This window comes from Anguilla rostrata, chromosome 12, assembly GCF_018555375.3.
Source record: "Anguilla rostrata isolate EN2019 chromosome 12, ASM1855537v3, whole genome shotgun sequence".
NCBI classification, from domain to species: Eukaryota; Metazoa; Chordata; class Actinopteri; order Anguilliformes; family Anguillidae; genus Anguilla; species Anguilla rostrata.
The window spans coordinates 34,569,808-34,586,451 of NC_057944.1; the positions used below are offsets into that span (position 1 = coordinate 34,569,808).

At 46.8% G+C, this 16,644-nt stretch overlaps 1 protein-coding gene across 1 annotated transcript; it reads right to left on the minus strand.

Moving 5' to 3' along the window:
- Positions 1 to 3,035: 3,035 nt before the first annotated feature.
- Positions 3,036 to 15,821, minus strand: trmt9b (tRNA methyltransferase 9B). Its single transcript, XM_064302291.1, has 4 exons — positions 15,392 to 15,821; positions 8,455 to 8,655; positions 7,139 to 7,312; positions 3,036 to 5,417 (listed from the first exon to the last, which is right to left on the minus strand). Exons 2-4 carry the CDS (start codon positions 8,606 to 8,608, stop codon positions 4,459 to 4,461), a joined length of 1,287 nt encoding a protein of 428 aa, XP_064158361.1. The 5' UTR covers positions 8,609 to 8,655; positions 15,392 to 15,821; the 3' UTR covers positions 3,036 to 4,458.
- Positions 15,822 to 16,644: the final 823 nt, after the last annotated feature.

Here is a 16,644-nt window from a genome sequence, read left to right on the forward strand (position 1 = left end):
AAAATGGTTTAACTATTTCTCAGCATAATGACAGATTCAAAGACTAAACGAACTCACCCGATACTGTCTTCAAATGGATCCATGCCAAAGAAAATAATTATTCATCCTCTCAGAAAGCTTTTACTGAAAAACTTTTGGTCGCCTTTCCTAGCATGCACGCTAGGTGGCAGTGTCAGACCGTGCTTTCACTGATAAAAACTAGCGTCGCCATGGTTGTCGCTTGCCGTAAAGAAGTTTACTCGATGTCGTAACCGTTTAGATTTGGAGCCACAGCTCTTCCGCACCCCACCTAATAGAACCGGCCAAATGGCGGGCAAACCATATGGCGGACATAGGTGCTCCCAAAAGCAAAGTTGTAGAGCACATTCAGATGCATCAGTCGATGAAGTTTTGTGTTGATCAGACTTACGGTGTGGGAGTTATGGCCTTTTAAAGTATGACCCACGTGTTATAGCGCCACCATCTGGCCGACATAGGTGATTTTTAGTGCCTGAGTAGTGGGGGGCCATAGGAACCCACCTGCCAAATTTGGTTGGTCTACAACCTATGGTTGCTGAGCCTCAGACATTTTAGCGGAGAAAACTGCCACGCCCCAACTAAAAAGTCTAAATGGCGGGCAAACAATATGGCGGACATAGGTGGGGCCAATGGCAAAGTTGTAGAGCACGTTCAGATACATATGTCGATGAAGTTTTGTGTTGATCTAACTTATGGTGTGGGAGTTATGGCCTTGTGCGCGTTACCCTTTGTTATAGCGCCACCATCTGGCTGACATACGTGATTTTTAGTGCCTGAGTAGTGGGAGACCATAGGAACCCACCTGCCAAATGTGGTTCCTCTAGGACGTATGGTTGCTGAGCCTCAGACACTTTTAGCGGAGAAAAATAATAATAAGAATAATAATCCTAACAGATACAATAGGGTTCCACCAGCTTCGCTGCTTGGACCCCTAAAAATGCTTCCACACAACGTGACTGAAGAATCACACAAACCATGGCTGACATGTGGAAACAAGGATTCTGCAGTGATACTTACCGTGTAGATAATTAGTTACACAAACATATTTTGGAATCTGAAATTAGTTTTATTTAATATTTTAAGAGTTTTATCTACACGTTACTCCAATTTGAAATGGCCAATCACATTTAAGTACCTTCCTATCACAGAAATATCCTCCAGCAGCAGCTTCTGAAATGCGCGCAGACAACTTTTTCCCCTCTGCAGTTCACCGGCAGAGCTGCGCAGCTGTGGCACCAGCATCCTGCACAGTACCGCTGATGCAGACAGCACAGACAGTCTGGTGCACCAATTGCTGCTGTGCAATGGGGTGGAGGGTGGAGGGTGGGGGGTGGGGGGAATACCCCATGGATATTATACCCTCCCGTCCTACGCCAGAGGCCTTTCGCCCCCTGGGGCACCCCCGGCCGCAGTCCCGGTTCCCCTGGGAGACGTCACTGCGGTGAGAGCCGGGACTTGAGCTGGATTCCAACGACAAAAAAAAAAAAAACACGAGCATTACGCGTTTCTACACGGTAAACCGACACAAATCCCCAGACAGACTGGAAGCTGCCAGTGACATTAGCGCATTAGCGGCAAGCTGCAGCCACCTGTATCCAAAAACTCACCTTGGGTTCCCAACAGCCACAGATACTGCACACACACCCTTACTTAGCCAGGTTTAACGGGGCAGGTCGGGAATGGGAGGGGACTGTGCTGCCAGTCGACTGTCAGAGGGTGATTCATTGGAGATGAAGTGAGTGCTTTGTACATTAATCAGGACCAGTGGAGTTAACACCCCTCTCGCCTTACTCCCAGGCTTAGCTGAGCTTTTTTACTTAAAGGTGTTTGGCAAACGAAAATTGTTTGTGGCCTTCTTTCTTACTTTCTTTTTACTTACTTTATGCACGCCCCACCCCCTGCCGCCAGAAAGCACCCTCAGGACCAGGAATGTTTCCAGCGTTACTATTCCTAAGTAGCAAAGCAAGACGGAGCTCTTTTCTTTCTTGTCATATCTGTTGACACTGTATTCTACATTGACTGTATTTTACAGGTTTTTTTAAAAAGAACTTTTTTTTTTTTTTTTTTTTACATGTACCTTTACCTTTCTGAATGAGAAATCCTTGAATTTGGCACTTATTAAAAACATGGCTTTGGCATGCGAGATGACTAAAATTTGAGAAACATACCTTCTAGGCAGTCGGTGACATGCTATGCACATTGTGTCCTTGTGAGTCTCAGCATTGCTTTTACTAGTGAAACAGCTCTCAAAAAACTGTCTAAGCAGTTTTCCGGCAGAACCAGTGGCTTTTGCGCTGTACAATTCAAATAGACATTCCAGAAAGTCCTGTTTTAGCAGGAAGGGATTCATTTCACCCGTAGTACTCGTTTTTGCATGCCTCTACATATCCTCTCACCAATTCACTATACAGTGAATACCTCGGATTTGATTAATTCTATTGCTAAAAGACCACATTTCCAGTTTAACTTGAATTAATCCACTTTCTAACAAACAACTGCTGCATTATCGTTATTATTCCTGACAGAGCATGGAATCCATGTTAAAATAATTTATGGTATTCAGATCAGATTCACTAAAATAGTGCACACTCAGCGGAAATATTTTATGTTCTTCAAATACCCGGCAAGCTAGAGGCTGTCCAGTGTACTTTCAGATAAATTTTGTAGGCTAAAAGTCAGCACAGTTTTGTGCCTTGATTGAACCCCAAGGATTTCAACCCCGACACTGGACATGAAAAATAGTTCTTAAAAAAACTGTATGACATACTGTACTAAAATGGAAGAGTTCATCTTTTTGGATCAAAACCAGGATTTTCACTTGACATCTTAAGTCAACCTGGTTGATGTCCCCTGGTTGTGCAGATTTATGGGACCAAAAGACCTGCAAACAGAAATCTATAGATGTTCATCGCTTTTTGTTCCCACACAGGCATGTTTTGCATTTGGGTTATGCATAGTCTTTTCTTAAATTCTAATTCACATTCACAGTATAGAAGTGCGCAAAAAAGAGCTAGACATTTTATGACACTGATACCATTAGATTTATTCAGCATCTAATCCACAAACTAATTCAGCCACACATCAGTGCACTACCTTTCCAACAACAAAATGTATTTATTTAATTTAGTGCTTAACAGACAAAAAACAAAATAAATAAAAGCAGATTAAAAAGGTAAAACAGGGACAGTATTTGAGCACATTGTCCCTGCCAATACTAAAACAAAACAAAAAAAAAAAGCTAAAAACCACAAGTGGGTCTCATGGTAAACCAGTTCTACACACAAACGCAACTCAGAGGTTACAACAGCTTTCATACCAACACTGATTTCACATCTGTAGGAAGTGTAAGCAGCACAGATGAAAGTATTCAAGTTTTTGGAGTGAAGATTCGATGTGCAAACTTCTGAGGATTCACTAGCAGTGCCACGCCCGACAAACCACCCGGTTCTTCTGAAAGGTGAAGTTGCCACCGATTTGAAAACACACTGTATTTACACACGTCGTATCGGAATGAAACACAAAACACCAAGTCACACACGGAATATTGACATTTCTCTCAAATATATATTCATATATTTTAGAAGCAATTGCTTTTTGAATTGCTCGTATTGCTTAGCATGGAGCAATTATGTGCAACTTTTTGATGTTTTCAGATTGTGGGCAGCAGTTGCATATGACAAAAACACTGTTCTACTTCAGCAACACATTTGGCTTTAACTCTATAGTGCCTAAGACAATGTTGATTAGGGACACTCTACTCTATGGTGCCCAAGAGGATGATCATCAGTGACACTCTATGGTGCCTAAGAGGATGATCATCAGTGACACTCTACTCTACGGTGCTTAAGAGGCTGTTGATGAGTGACACTATTGTGCCGAAGAGGATGATGGTCCGTGACCATGCGGATTGGTTCTCTTTGGCTAAAAGCAAAATCGAATTAAAAGTAAAAATGTACATGGGGACTCATTACAAATGTAATTTAAAATCGCCAATTGTAAAGTGACATCATTACACGCTCTTAAAAAAAGGCTATATCTAATCCAGAGAATTAACAATAAAATGCATTAGTTAAAAATCGCCAAAGTAATGACTACTAAGGACAGTACTTGTGACAGTAACAGATACCTTCAGACAGAAGTGGAAAGTCCAGGGGTCAGAAAGTAAAAGTCCTGCCATGTGTTTCTTCCACCAATGAACTCAGCCAGCAGATTACCCTAATGAGTTCTACCTCTTGGCAGAAGAATTGTGCCAATTAGCAGATCCAGGTGATTGGACCCAAATGCTGAGGAGGGCTTCTTCTTTCTGAACCTGGATTTTCCACCTCTGCCTTCAAAGGCAGCTTGATCGTGTAACTTAATTTTAAAAATTACCGTTAAAATCCTAGGCGAAATCCTAAATGTTACTTTAAAATCAGTTAATTTAAAATGAATACTGTGGGCTCAGATCTTCCGGACCTTCTCGGCCACCACGCACCAGTTGGAGTGGTCGAGGCAGCTCTGCAGCACGTGGAGCTCCTCCACGTGGTTCTGGATCAGTTCCAGGAGCTCGCCTTCCCTGAAAACGTGGTAGTACCTCAGGCAGGGGTCCGCCGGCTTCTCCCCGCCCCACCGGTTCACCCGCCCGTCCCGGATGCTCTCTGAGCTGGCCTGCCGCTGCGGGGGCGCCCCCTGGGGCTCCCCCCGGGGCTCCCCGTCCGCCTCGCCCCGGCCCGTTCCCTCGGGGCTCTCCCGCTGGTGCGTGACCAGGTCGGGCAGGGGCACGGAGCTGCACCCGCCGACGATGGCCCCGAAAACGGCCTGCTTGTCGCCCGCCGGCCTCCCGTCGCTCCTCTCCCGCCCGCCTCCCCCGAGGTCGAGCGCCGAGCCGAAGACGTCCTCCTCCAAGCTGGTGATGGAGGAGGAGGAGAAGATGCTGGAGAACTGCCTGATAAGCCCCACCCCCCGGGCACGCCGGTAGGCCTTGAGCCCGCCCACCTCCCCCATCTGAGCGCAGGACAAGTTCAGCTCCCTGGCGGGGTGTTTGGGCGTGGCCAGGCTCCCGAAATCCAGCACCGAGTCCAGGGAGCGGGAGAAGAACCACCGCTGGTCCTTGGGGGAGCGCGGGTCCTTGGCGCGGGCCGGGTCCTCGTCCTCGTCCGCCATGGACGACGTGCTCTTCGCCTTCCTGTGCTTGTCGCCGTCATCCGCATCGCCGCCGCCGCCGCCCCACCGCCGGCCGCTGGCGGGGGACGCCGGCGGGTTGGGGTTCCACGGGATGAAGACGTCCTGCTTCTCAAACTTGCGCCTCTTCTGCTCCATGGCCCAGACGTAGACCATGAGGCGGCCGCCCACGCGGAGGACGCGAGCCATCTCCCTCAGCGCCCGGATCCTCCGCTCTTTGGTGGACAAGTGGTGAATGACTGAGAGAAAAAAAGAGAAAAGAAATTCCAGTTGACTGGCAATTCGGGTTGTCTGACCAAGTAAGTAAATGACTGTGACTAAATCACCAAACACTCCTGAACAAAACCAAAAAACGTAACTGAAATAGTCCAGACAAGGAAACAAGCTTTAACACACAAAGACTAAATAATAAAAATGTGGAGACTTCAAAACTACTGATTGACACCAACTCAAAATCACTGTCAGAGTTAGTATTGGATTTCATTGAGAAAGTGCATTTCGGGATCTGAAAACACTTTACACCGGGGGGGGGTGGGGGGGTGGAGGGCAGAACACAGAGAGGGGAAATACACTATGTGACAAAGTATCTCGACCTTGGTCTGGGGATGTTTTTCATGGTTTTGGCTAGGCTCCTTAGTTCCAGTGAAGGAAATGATTTAATGCAATGATATTCTAGATAATTCTGTACAACCTTTTTTGGCAACAGTTTGGGGAAGGCCCTTTCCTGTTTCAGCAGGGCAGACAGCGAGGTCCAAATAGAAATGGTTTTGTCGAGATTGTTGTGGAAGAACTTGATTGACTGGCCTGCACAGAGCTCAGTCCCATCTAACACATTAGGGATCAATTGGAAAGCCAACTGCGAGCCAGGCCTAATTGCCCAATCAGTGGCCAACCTCACTAAAGCTCTTCTGGCCGAATGGAAGCAAATTCCTACAGCAATGCTCCAACATCTAGCCCTCCCAGAACAGTGGAGGTCGTTACAGCAGCAAACGGTGGCCCAACTCCGTGTGAATGCTCATAATTTAGCATGAGACATTGGATGTCAGGTGTCCACATACTTTTGGCCACGTAGTGCATCTCATATCCAGTGCGGAACACCCACCTTGTGATGGTTGAGGGGCATTTCCCCAACTAGCACAGGCAGTAAGACCTAACACAACCCGCAAACTGGCAGAATCCTCCTAGAACAGGATTCGCCCATGTCAGTCTCCCGATACCACTGAATAGGAACACGAATAATAACCAGGAGATGCACGATCCGTTGCCTGGTGACCCAAATCCCTCGGCAACAAATGCCTGTTGCTCTTGGGTTAGGGATTGCTTTTTGTTGGTAACCTGGTAACTTGCCCAGTTTTTTTTCCCAACCCCCTCACTCAATACTTTAATAAAGCTGTTTGGACTATATTATCTATGAACAACTGGCTGTGACAAGCAGCAAATTGATGCTTAATAGCCCTGTGGAAGCCAAAAAGATTGGCAGACGTATCGGCACTGGGAAAATCATTAACAGAATTTCAGAAGTCAGTCACCATCTCCAGGCAAACCAATGACTTCAAACATCTTTCCTCTCTGTTGAAGCCTGTAAGAAAGGCATTCATCTGTCTGTGACGAGGCCACTGCAGCATTCAAGGAAAACAAAAAGGTGGAGTCCTCACGGACACCGACAGCCACTCCTGAACGTTTCTGAGATTGTGGACGCACGCGTGTGTCCGGCCATCTGTGCGTAAGCGTGTGAGGCAGATGGGAGACACCGCGTGACCTCGCACACGCGTGCGGTCGGGCGGAAGAGCCCGCACAGGCCCTTATCGCGAGCGCGTGCAACGTGTCGCGTTCGCTGCTTCGCCGCAGTAAAGCCCTCCAGGGGCCCGATGCTACGTTAGTACACCTCAGTAGTACACCTCAGGTGGACGGTAGTACACCTCAGCACCCGCCGGGAGACGGGCGCGGCGCGGTGCGTTACCTGCGATGGACAGCACGGCGTCGAAGCAGCCGCGCCTGTACGGCAGCCGCAGCCCGTCGCACACCTGCACCTCGTAGCCCCGGGCGCAGGCGGTGTCCACCAGGGGGCGGCAGACGTCGCAGCCCAGCTTGAACGCGTCCTCGTTGATGTCCAGGTATTTGCCATTGCCACAGCCTGCGAGAATGACTCCGTCAGTTTATTCCATCCAAATCCCCGCCCCCCCCCACCCCCACCCCCACCCCCAAAAGGACCAGCCAAGGTGAAGAACGGATTTTATTAAATGCAAAGCAAGATCCTCTGTGCACACGTTTCTATGTTGATCACCAGCCAGAAAAGGATTGGCAGTTAATTTGCTGTTCTTCTCCAAATCCCTTCTTTTCCATTAAAAAGCATGCAGTAGCCCGGATTGGTTGTGTGATGTCTGCTCTCTGTGTGAATGACTTTATCGGCGAATCAGGGGGCGGACGAAGCGGTGAGCGAGTCAGGACTCGCAGAAGAGAATTTGCGCGTTGCTTACGGCACCCGGTGCCGAAAAGCAAATTTGTTATTCAAATGAGAAGGCCTGAAATTTTTACAGCAGTGGCGGCTGGCTGACTGCTGTGAGGCTGTGTGTGTGTGTGTGTGTGTGTGTGTGTGTGTGTGTGTGTGTGTGTGTGGAATAATGTGTTCACACATCTCCGGGCAAACTGAGGAGTGCGAAACAAAACCGACAGGAACTGAAAAGCGCTGGAGGTGAGCGCCAGTCTGCTCTCTCTGTACCAGAAGGAAGAAAAAAACCAGTTCTTTCGTTTTTTTTGACATGGTGTGTGGACAATGTAGGGTGGTCCACTGAGAATACACACACACACACACACACACACACACACACACACACAGTTTCACGGCATAGTTTCATAATATCACTAGACAGAGAACAAGCACCCCTAATGGCCCCTTGGATACAGGATGGAGAACAGGAGTCAGTAAACAGAAGAAAGTAGGAGACTGCAGTGAAACTGCAGAGCATTTGGGCCGGTTTGAAAGTACTGACTGGGTACTGAAGATCAGGGTAAAGAGACCTACGGGAGCACACAGCCAGAGGGGGACAGAGCGGGATCTGAGGAGCAAAGATGACTTTTAGGACAATGGAACAGCAGAGCACACCTCTAAGACATATAGCAGTGTAGGGCATGAGGCTGGGCGGAACAGCTGGTACTCAGAGGGCAGTTTTGGGGGGGACCGGTGAGAGAGAGAGAGCACTGAAGCGAGGACCTGTTTTGGGGGCACGAGGGAACACTGTAGGGTGCGGAGGGAGCGGGGGGGGGGAGGCCACGTACCCACGTCCGCAACAACGCTCCCAGGCTCCTGGTCCAGCAGGAACTGTCGCACCTTGGGCCAGGCCCTGTAGCGGCTGTCGTTGAAGTAGGGCGCGATCTTCTCGTACACGCTGTGCACGTGGTCTCTCTCCAGCTGGCTGGCAGCCTCCTCCATAGCTGCCCCCGGCCCGCCTCATAAATCGGTCCCGCGCCACCTCGGCTCTACGAACCAACGACAGCCGTGACAAATACAGCCAGCATTAATAACGATCTCCGTCAATCCGTGCCAGGGTAGATGTTATCTGTGGAGTTTCTTTTTCTTGGCGTGTTTAAAAGCTTTTTCTGAAAACATGACACCGTTCTCTGCATTAAAAAAAAAGAAAAGGAAAAAAGCTCTCTCGCGAACGCTTTAAATGAGCGAACAGGTGCTGAGGTCGGGATGGGTCAAAACAGACGGGGGCGGGGAGGGGGGGGGATATTAAGAGGAGCTAAACCTCTCATCTCGCGGGCCACTCAAATACCCAGCGAAACGGTGGCTCCATTAATTAGCCCACGCATCTGACCTCAGGTAGCCTGTCATTAACGGCTGCCATGGCAACGGATACAAAAACAAAAACAAGGAGCAGTTTCTGTGGCCAAGTGGGGAAAGGCCCGCTTGGCCACAGCCCGCCGCTGCGCGGCAGCCCGTACTCAGCAAGCGGGAGACCCCGGCCGCTCGTCTGTCCCAACGCCCGCTCGCCCGCCCGGCCACGCATAAAACACGCCGCTCGCATAAATCGGCCCCGCGAATCGCGGAAAACAGAAAGCTCGCTTAGCGGACAGTGCGCGCCGCGCAGCGCTGCGTGGCGGTAACGAACACCGGCCTATCTCAAGATCCCCTTCGGTGGCTCCAACGAACTGGCGGACTGGTGATGTTCTCGGGGTGGCCAGGGGGAGCACCTTTCCCCCCAATGAGATTAGGCTCCTCTTGCTGCCTGAACTTATTATTATACAAAGAGCCGCTTCCCCAGCCAGACGGTTATTAGAACGCACAGCATTACGCAGTAATTGCTAGTTCATGACAAATTACAGGGGTTCACACACACACACACACAGGCGCACACAAGCGCACACACACGCACACACACGCACACACACTCACACGTGCACACACACACACAGGCGCACACACATGCACACACTCACACACACACTCACACGCGCACACAGGCGCACACACACGCACACACTCACACGCGCACACACACACAGGCGCACACGCGCACACACACACACACACACGCACGCACACACATCGCTTTTCAGAGCATCCATTACAGCTGCAGACTCTGCAAGGAAATTACGGATGATTCTTTTTTTTTCGCGATAATGCCACGAGAGACATATTTTTAGAACGGCTTGAGGCCACGCTAACACAATTTCTCTTTCTGATTTTTTATTCAAGCAGCCTATAGACTCATCCAATATCTCACACCAACAAATTGTATGAAAGCCTGATCTGCGGCAAAATAGGTCACCTTTAGAAAAGGAACTGAATTCCGGGGGGGCGGCTGAAAGAAAGCAATATTCTGAGAAATTCAGTCACACAAGAGTCATTTTGTTGATGTAATAGCCTGTATCTCAGCCGGGGAGCACAGCTCACATTGTCTGCCGTGGCAAGGTGCACAGCTGTTCCATTATGGTTCATTTCTCTCATTGTTACTGTAATTATTACTTTTGAACATAACATTGTTATAACATCCGTCATATAATAGGGTCTCATTCAACATGATGATGATGCTGATTACGTGCTGGCAAGACAGAACAAAAATAAACTAGTAATGGATGAGGGGGAGTCAAGATGATCAGTAATTAGCCTGTGCTAGCCAAGCATATCAAGTTGTGAAGGAAAAATAAACAGCCTTGAAGAACGAGCTGAAAACCTGTGGCTATTTCAGTTATAATAACAACTGCACGGCTTTGCTAAATCCCCAGCCTCACGACCGAGCAACAATGCCCCATCTGCCTGAACACGTCTTCAATAGACTAGGCTGCTAGACAACGCAACCCACAGGTCACAAAAATACAACGATCCAGATAACAACCCGTGTATCCTCGCTTACTCTCAGTGGCATGCAAGTGTGGTCCAATCCAGTGGGTCAGCTCTCTCTCTCTCTCTTCCCAGCCGTGCTAAAGCAACCAGACCGACCATCTCTGTTTGTTTACTGGATTAGCTTTACATGTTTTCTTGTCAAAAAGCCGTCGATATTTCAATATCCCACTAAATCGATGCTGCCTTCCACAATTTAACTACTCGGTGATGTTGCCCAGGTGATGCTTAAGATGTACTGGCTTCCTGTAAGAAGTGAAGTACTGGGCTAGCCAGTGACCATCGCTCTAAAAGACTATGAAAGCTGAAAGAGAGAGAGAGAGAGAGAGAGGGAGAGAATAATATTTAAATACTCCATCCTGCAGGCCTGGACTCCCTGTTCACCTCCTGGGAACAATCAGACTCAAGGAGGATTTTAATAATCTTTACCCTCCTCTGCACAGGTCTGGTCTGTTCAGGGTTACCCGTCCTCTCGCCCACTCACTCACTCACTCGCTCTCCTACACCAGCGTCCATTAAACACTGTGCCGCGAACGCAGAGGCCAAGGGCAGCTCAGTCGGAACAAAAACAAATCCAATGAAACAAGCTCATTAAATGTATATCCCCCGATATTTTCAGCTTGCCGCACAATCGAATGTGAAGTCCCCCCCCCCGTCGCTCCAGGTCAGCCCGAGTGCGGCCGCAGCGACGCGGGCGAAGGGAGGAGGGGAGACAGACAGAGAGAGAGAGAGGGAGAGAAAGTGGGAGAGGGAGAGAGAGATGAGAGAGGGGGGAAAGAGGGAGAGAGAAAGAGGGAGAGACAGAGACAGAGGGAGGGAGAGAGCAGGAGAGAAGGGTAGAGAGAGAGGGAGAGGGAGGGAGGGAGGGAGGGATGGGGACGGTAACACAGTTGTCACCCTTCAAACAATCTTTCCGACTGGGTTCCTGACATCCAGGGATGCTCAAAAATGTTTTGATTCGCGTCGCGTTTACATCAACGTGTCGAAAACGCCCCCGGTACTCGCCTCCCTTTCCCTTACCTCACCTCAATATGGCGCCTTCCGCATTACTTCGGTTTGTTTGTTCTTTTTATTTACATTTTCCATTGGCATCCGATGGACTGGCTTTCAACAAATCTGTCCATCAAATGCGGTGCCCATTGTCTGCTGACCCCAATCACCGCCCACGCCCCCCCCCTCCCCACTCGAGCTGTCATTTTGTTTCAGGCTCCGGAGAAAGTGTCTGTGCAGGACAGGTTTCCACCCCCCCCCACCCCCCCTCCCTCCCTCCCTCCCTCCCTCCCTCCCTCCTCCCGACCTTCAGACACGGCACAGATTGCGTTGCCGTAGCAGCCTCTCTTGTTGCTACAGGCTGATCTTAAAGGACCCTGTGAACACACGCATGTCATTGGGGGATTTTCTGAAAGCTTTAGATGGTGAAAGAAAGAAAGAAAGAAAGAAAATAAAAATCAAAGTCTACGTTACATTTTGGCATTTAGACCCTCTCATTCAGAGAAACTTACAGATTCGTTTTTTTTTTTAAACATTCAATGCATTTATACAACTTTTTACTGAACCAAGTCAGTTTAAGCATCTCACTCCAGGGTCCTACGGCAGCACCCTGGCAGGTAATCAGACACACAACCTCACAAGCCCAGTTCCTGAGCCATCACGCTCACATCGCCGCCCACTCCGAACCATCTCCACTGGAAAAAGATAGCTAAACACAAACCCTTACACAACTGGCTAGCTGAATTTTTTGCACAGCGTTGTCAGAGCTTTGCCTAGGATCCCACTCGATTCATCAACCTGCGAGACACAGTCAACATTACATAAGAGGCAGAGAATATCCACTGAGCCGAAAAGCCAGCTGAATAACAATGGAGACTAAAATTAGACTGCAGGGCAGCCCTTAGAGAAAAAGACAATCCCTTACCAAAAATAAAAAAATACCAAATACCCTTTTGAATTGACCGAGTCTTTCATGAGAAAGTCCAGTTTTTTTTTACCACTTAATATTGTAATCTTGTAAAATGGTTTACTTTCACTGTTTTGGTATTTCTACTAAAATTATTTGGATAATTTCCAGTGAGTTCTACACACAAAAATGAAGTGTCTTTTTGAATAATGCACAGATCATTGAACAAAATAATTACCTAATTTTGTACATACTAGAACACATTATGACTAGGAATTTTAATTAATTAGACCAAATATTTTGGGACTCCCAATGTCCAAATATACATAATGTGGGAATCTCTAAAAAACATGATTTCAATAAAGTATGTTATTTCTATGCTCGGTTCTTAGGCTTGTCTTCATGCATACTGATGAGAAAGATTAATCCATTAAATGTTTTTTCTTGATTTAATAACAAGCATATGGGAGCTGACCGTAGCAATTCTGTTGGGGATTTCAAGCAAGAATATTCAGTCCTATGCTTGAGACTATTCCTCTGCCATAAGGGAAAAATCAAGATTTTGGAATCAATATACAGTGGAGACATTGGTTGACAGTACAGTCCCGGTGATCCTTCTCTTTACCATTTAATAACATCAGCATTCATCTCCCAAAATGCATCATCTCCCAGTCTGGCTGAATGATTATGGCATTAGTTCCGTCCCTGGTAGATTTAGAGACATCACAAAAGCTGCTACTGAAGTCATTCAGATTGCAGAGTGCATGCTGGGAAATCTGCAGCAGGTGATTAATTGCCCGTGACATAGATTTGAGCAGCTTGTGACAGCGCGGAATCAAATGGGTTTCTGCTCTGATGGCCGTTTGATGCAAGGATAAAAACAATATTGTGAATACCCTGCTCATCTTCTTTCTGTTCCCACCTTTCCTATATGTCAGTGTCCAGGTACAGGGGCATTCGCTGGTAAAAGGCCTTCTTTCCCAGCACATGTACCCACGCACTGAGCTTGTAATTGACAAACACTGAACAGGCAGTAACCAGGGCTTCGTAATGACGGTGGTTTAAAAAAGGTGACTACGTCTTTATCGGACTCGTTATCACATTTTGCTTGTCGCTTGGGCGACAGTTACCTAAGAATGCCTGTGCAGTGCTCTCTGGCATCAGTGGCCTCAACGTACTGTATGTGACTAAGGAGATCTCACCCCCCCCCCCCCCCCAGAATTTGACATTGCGGAAACTTACGACAGAGCCAATTTTGCACCCTACAGTTCAGAAGGGCTGTAATTTGTATTTCAGAAGAGGAGCAGCACCCAGACACCAGCTGCCTGGCTCCTCTTTTGTAATTGTACGCTGTCAGCCGAGGCAACGCTCACATTGTCATCAGGCACGTTTCATCTGAACAGCGTGATAATGGAGGCTGATTTCAATCTGAACAGATCAAAGGTTGAGGGCCTCTCTCTCTCTCTCTCGCTCTCTCTCTCTCTTACACGTGTCAGTGAGACAGAACGGCTCGACAGAACAACAAACCGATCCGATAATGCCGATTCCTCCCTGCGCCGAGAGAGCCAAATCACAGATAATTGCCAATCACCCCTCTCTGCGGTTTGCGTGTCCCTGTGGTGAAATAACCGAAAAGGAAAGAAAAAATAAATAAATAAATAAAAAAATCATAATGGTGATAAAAGCCTGGGACACATTTCGCCCTTGAAAATGTGTTTTTTTCTGAGGAGTTATTCAGAAAAAAAAACTCTGCTGCATCACTTTCTGAAAAACTCTTCTTTTAAAAAAAAAAAAAGTAACAAAAAATAATGAACCTTGTTTTTACTACCTAAAAGCTAATTTTATTTGAAATAAACTAAATATTTAGCCACTAGAGCTTACCCTTTGCGTTTTGTTATGCGATTAGGCTACACAATACCATTTTCTCTGCTACCCATAATGTTTTCGGATTATATTCACTAAAAAGTGCATTGTTGGTAAAATAATAAAAACAAAATTAATGAACAATATGACCCATAAGGACAAGACGAAGTGCAGAAGCCTTATTATGACGCAGGGTCGGTTTTTCCATTCAGTTGGCCACGCTTATTATAACTTCTGTTCGTATCACCCATAGCTACTATATTAGACATCCTGGTAGATTTCTGGACAACTTCCAAGCCGCAGCGGCCAGTCCCAACCGTTCAACCTGCGTTCTCACGGGCATTCAGACACAATATTGGACACCCCGTTATGTCGAAGTTGTCAAAACCCGTGGATTGATGGCAGTAGGCGAGTAATGGGCTCGGCAGTCCGTTCCGCCATCTCGTGACAATAAATGAGAACATACGCGAGTCGAGAGATCAGTCTTTTCAGGCTGTTCCCCAATCATTCAGATGCACGTGGCCCATCAGGGAAGCTGGTAAAATGTATAAATAAACTAAAGAGTATTGTGCTTTTCTCACTCGTGGTTTAATTTCTGACATTAAAAGCATTTCCCCCCTCAATGGTGCATTATAAGCACGTATAAATTACTGCCACAGTGTAACGCTTAAAATGTAAAATTCTGATCAGTCCTTCAGAGGACACAATACTTTTATTCACTTTGAAATACGGCTACCACTTATTCTAACTGAATTAAATTCCCCCCAAAAACTTATCTGTCTGAAAGCAGTAGGCTAATAGCCTAAGGAAAGGTAGCCTATGGAAAACATATTGGAAGTTCTGTCGATGCCCCCTACAAGTTTTGCATCGAGGTATCAAAACTCACGAACACTGAATCTAGGCTAATCTAAAACTATAGCCAACGATTTGTGCTCTATCACACATTCAAGTGCACAGCTGTGGCTCGAATTCTAGGCTACAATGTCTATTCATAAACTACGTCCTACAAGCACATATGATTTTAGGCTGCTTGACATTATTCCGAAACATTGTCACAATAAAGGAAGACCTGCTCATGAAAACTGTAGATTATGTGCAAAAGCACTTACCTTCCATTACATAAGAGGACACTCGATAGGAGAATTAGCTCTTAGGTGGGATTGTTGTTTTCCGGCAATGGAAAATGGACATACAGGCAAATAAACTTAGCTCTTCAACAAACTCATTCAAGTGCCATATTCCACAACATTCCAAATGCAACGGACATCTTAAATATGCTAGCTTTAGGTTCGGCGTAACCGTGACATCAGAAACGCCAAGCAACAAAACTGCGTCTCATCATTGCTTAAAGAAGCCTGCCGCTGCAAAAGCATATAGCCTATCACAGGACGTGGACGCGCAGCTATGGTCAAACACCGGTTCCGGTGCATCGATTTAGAATATTTGACCAACCACCGCCCGTAGTTGATAACAAACGCGCAGATAAAGCTCGATTGATATTCCGTTTACGATCAAATAACACACCACGTTCAGAGATCTGTCGGCGACTCCTATTGGACAAGGTTTCTCACATGACTTGAATACAATAAAAACACTGGCATGTTCTGCTTGAGGAAGGAAACCGACTGCCGGCAATTATAAACCCGTATGCGCTGAAAATAGCATTGTTTGGGATTCAAGTTGTTTAAAAACACACAAACAAGGGAATAAAAAAACTACATGTTTACTGACATTGCATGCAAATCATGGCATACTGTGCGCTTCACCAGTTGCGCAAAATGCAAAATCCAGTTTAACTAACGGCGCTTATATAACTTGTTATAGCTGTGGCAGGGTAAATTAGAACGACGAGGAAATGCATAGGCTATATCTTCTGTCCTCGAGGATATCATTTTTTTGTGTCATAGGCGGCTGATCTAGGCTGCGTCTGTAACAACAGGGAGTGATTTCATGTTCAGCAAAACGTTATATTCAACAATTAATTAACTGTAACAGAACGGTAATCAATAGACACTGCAGTCAGGTCTAGTTTGCGTTTTGCAAAATCAGATCTAGACATGCATCTGGAGGTTTTCTATGACTTCGGGAAACGTTCTCTATGATCGCTTTAATCACTCTGCGTACGCATGCGCTTTATTCTAAATGTTTTATCTTTCCATTCACTGCTGTGTTCTGGCTACGATGAATAAGAGAAATACACAGACCGTTGTCATAACAACAACACTATTCCTCATATTAATGTATTTTATATTGTGCAAGAATAATAGTTATCCCTGTAAGGATTCACGTTGGGGAAGGCCTACTACTCTTAGGGAATGCTACCATCTACTGGAACCCAATGAAGGTATGTCCTCCAATCTTG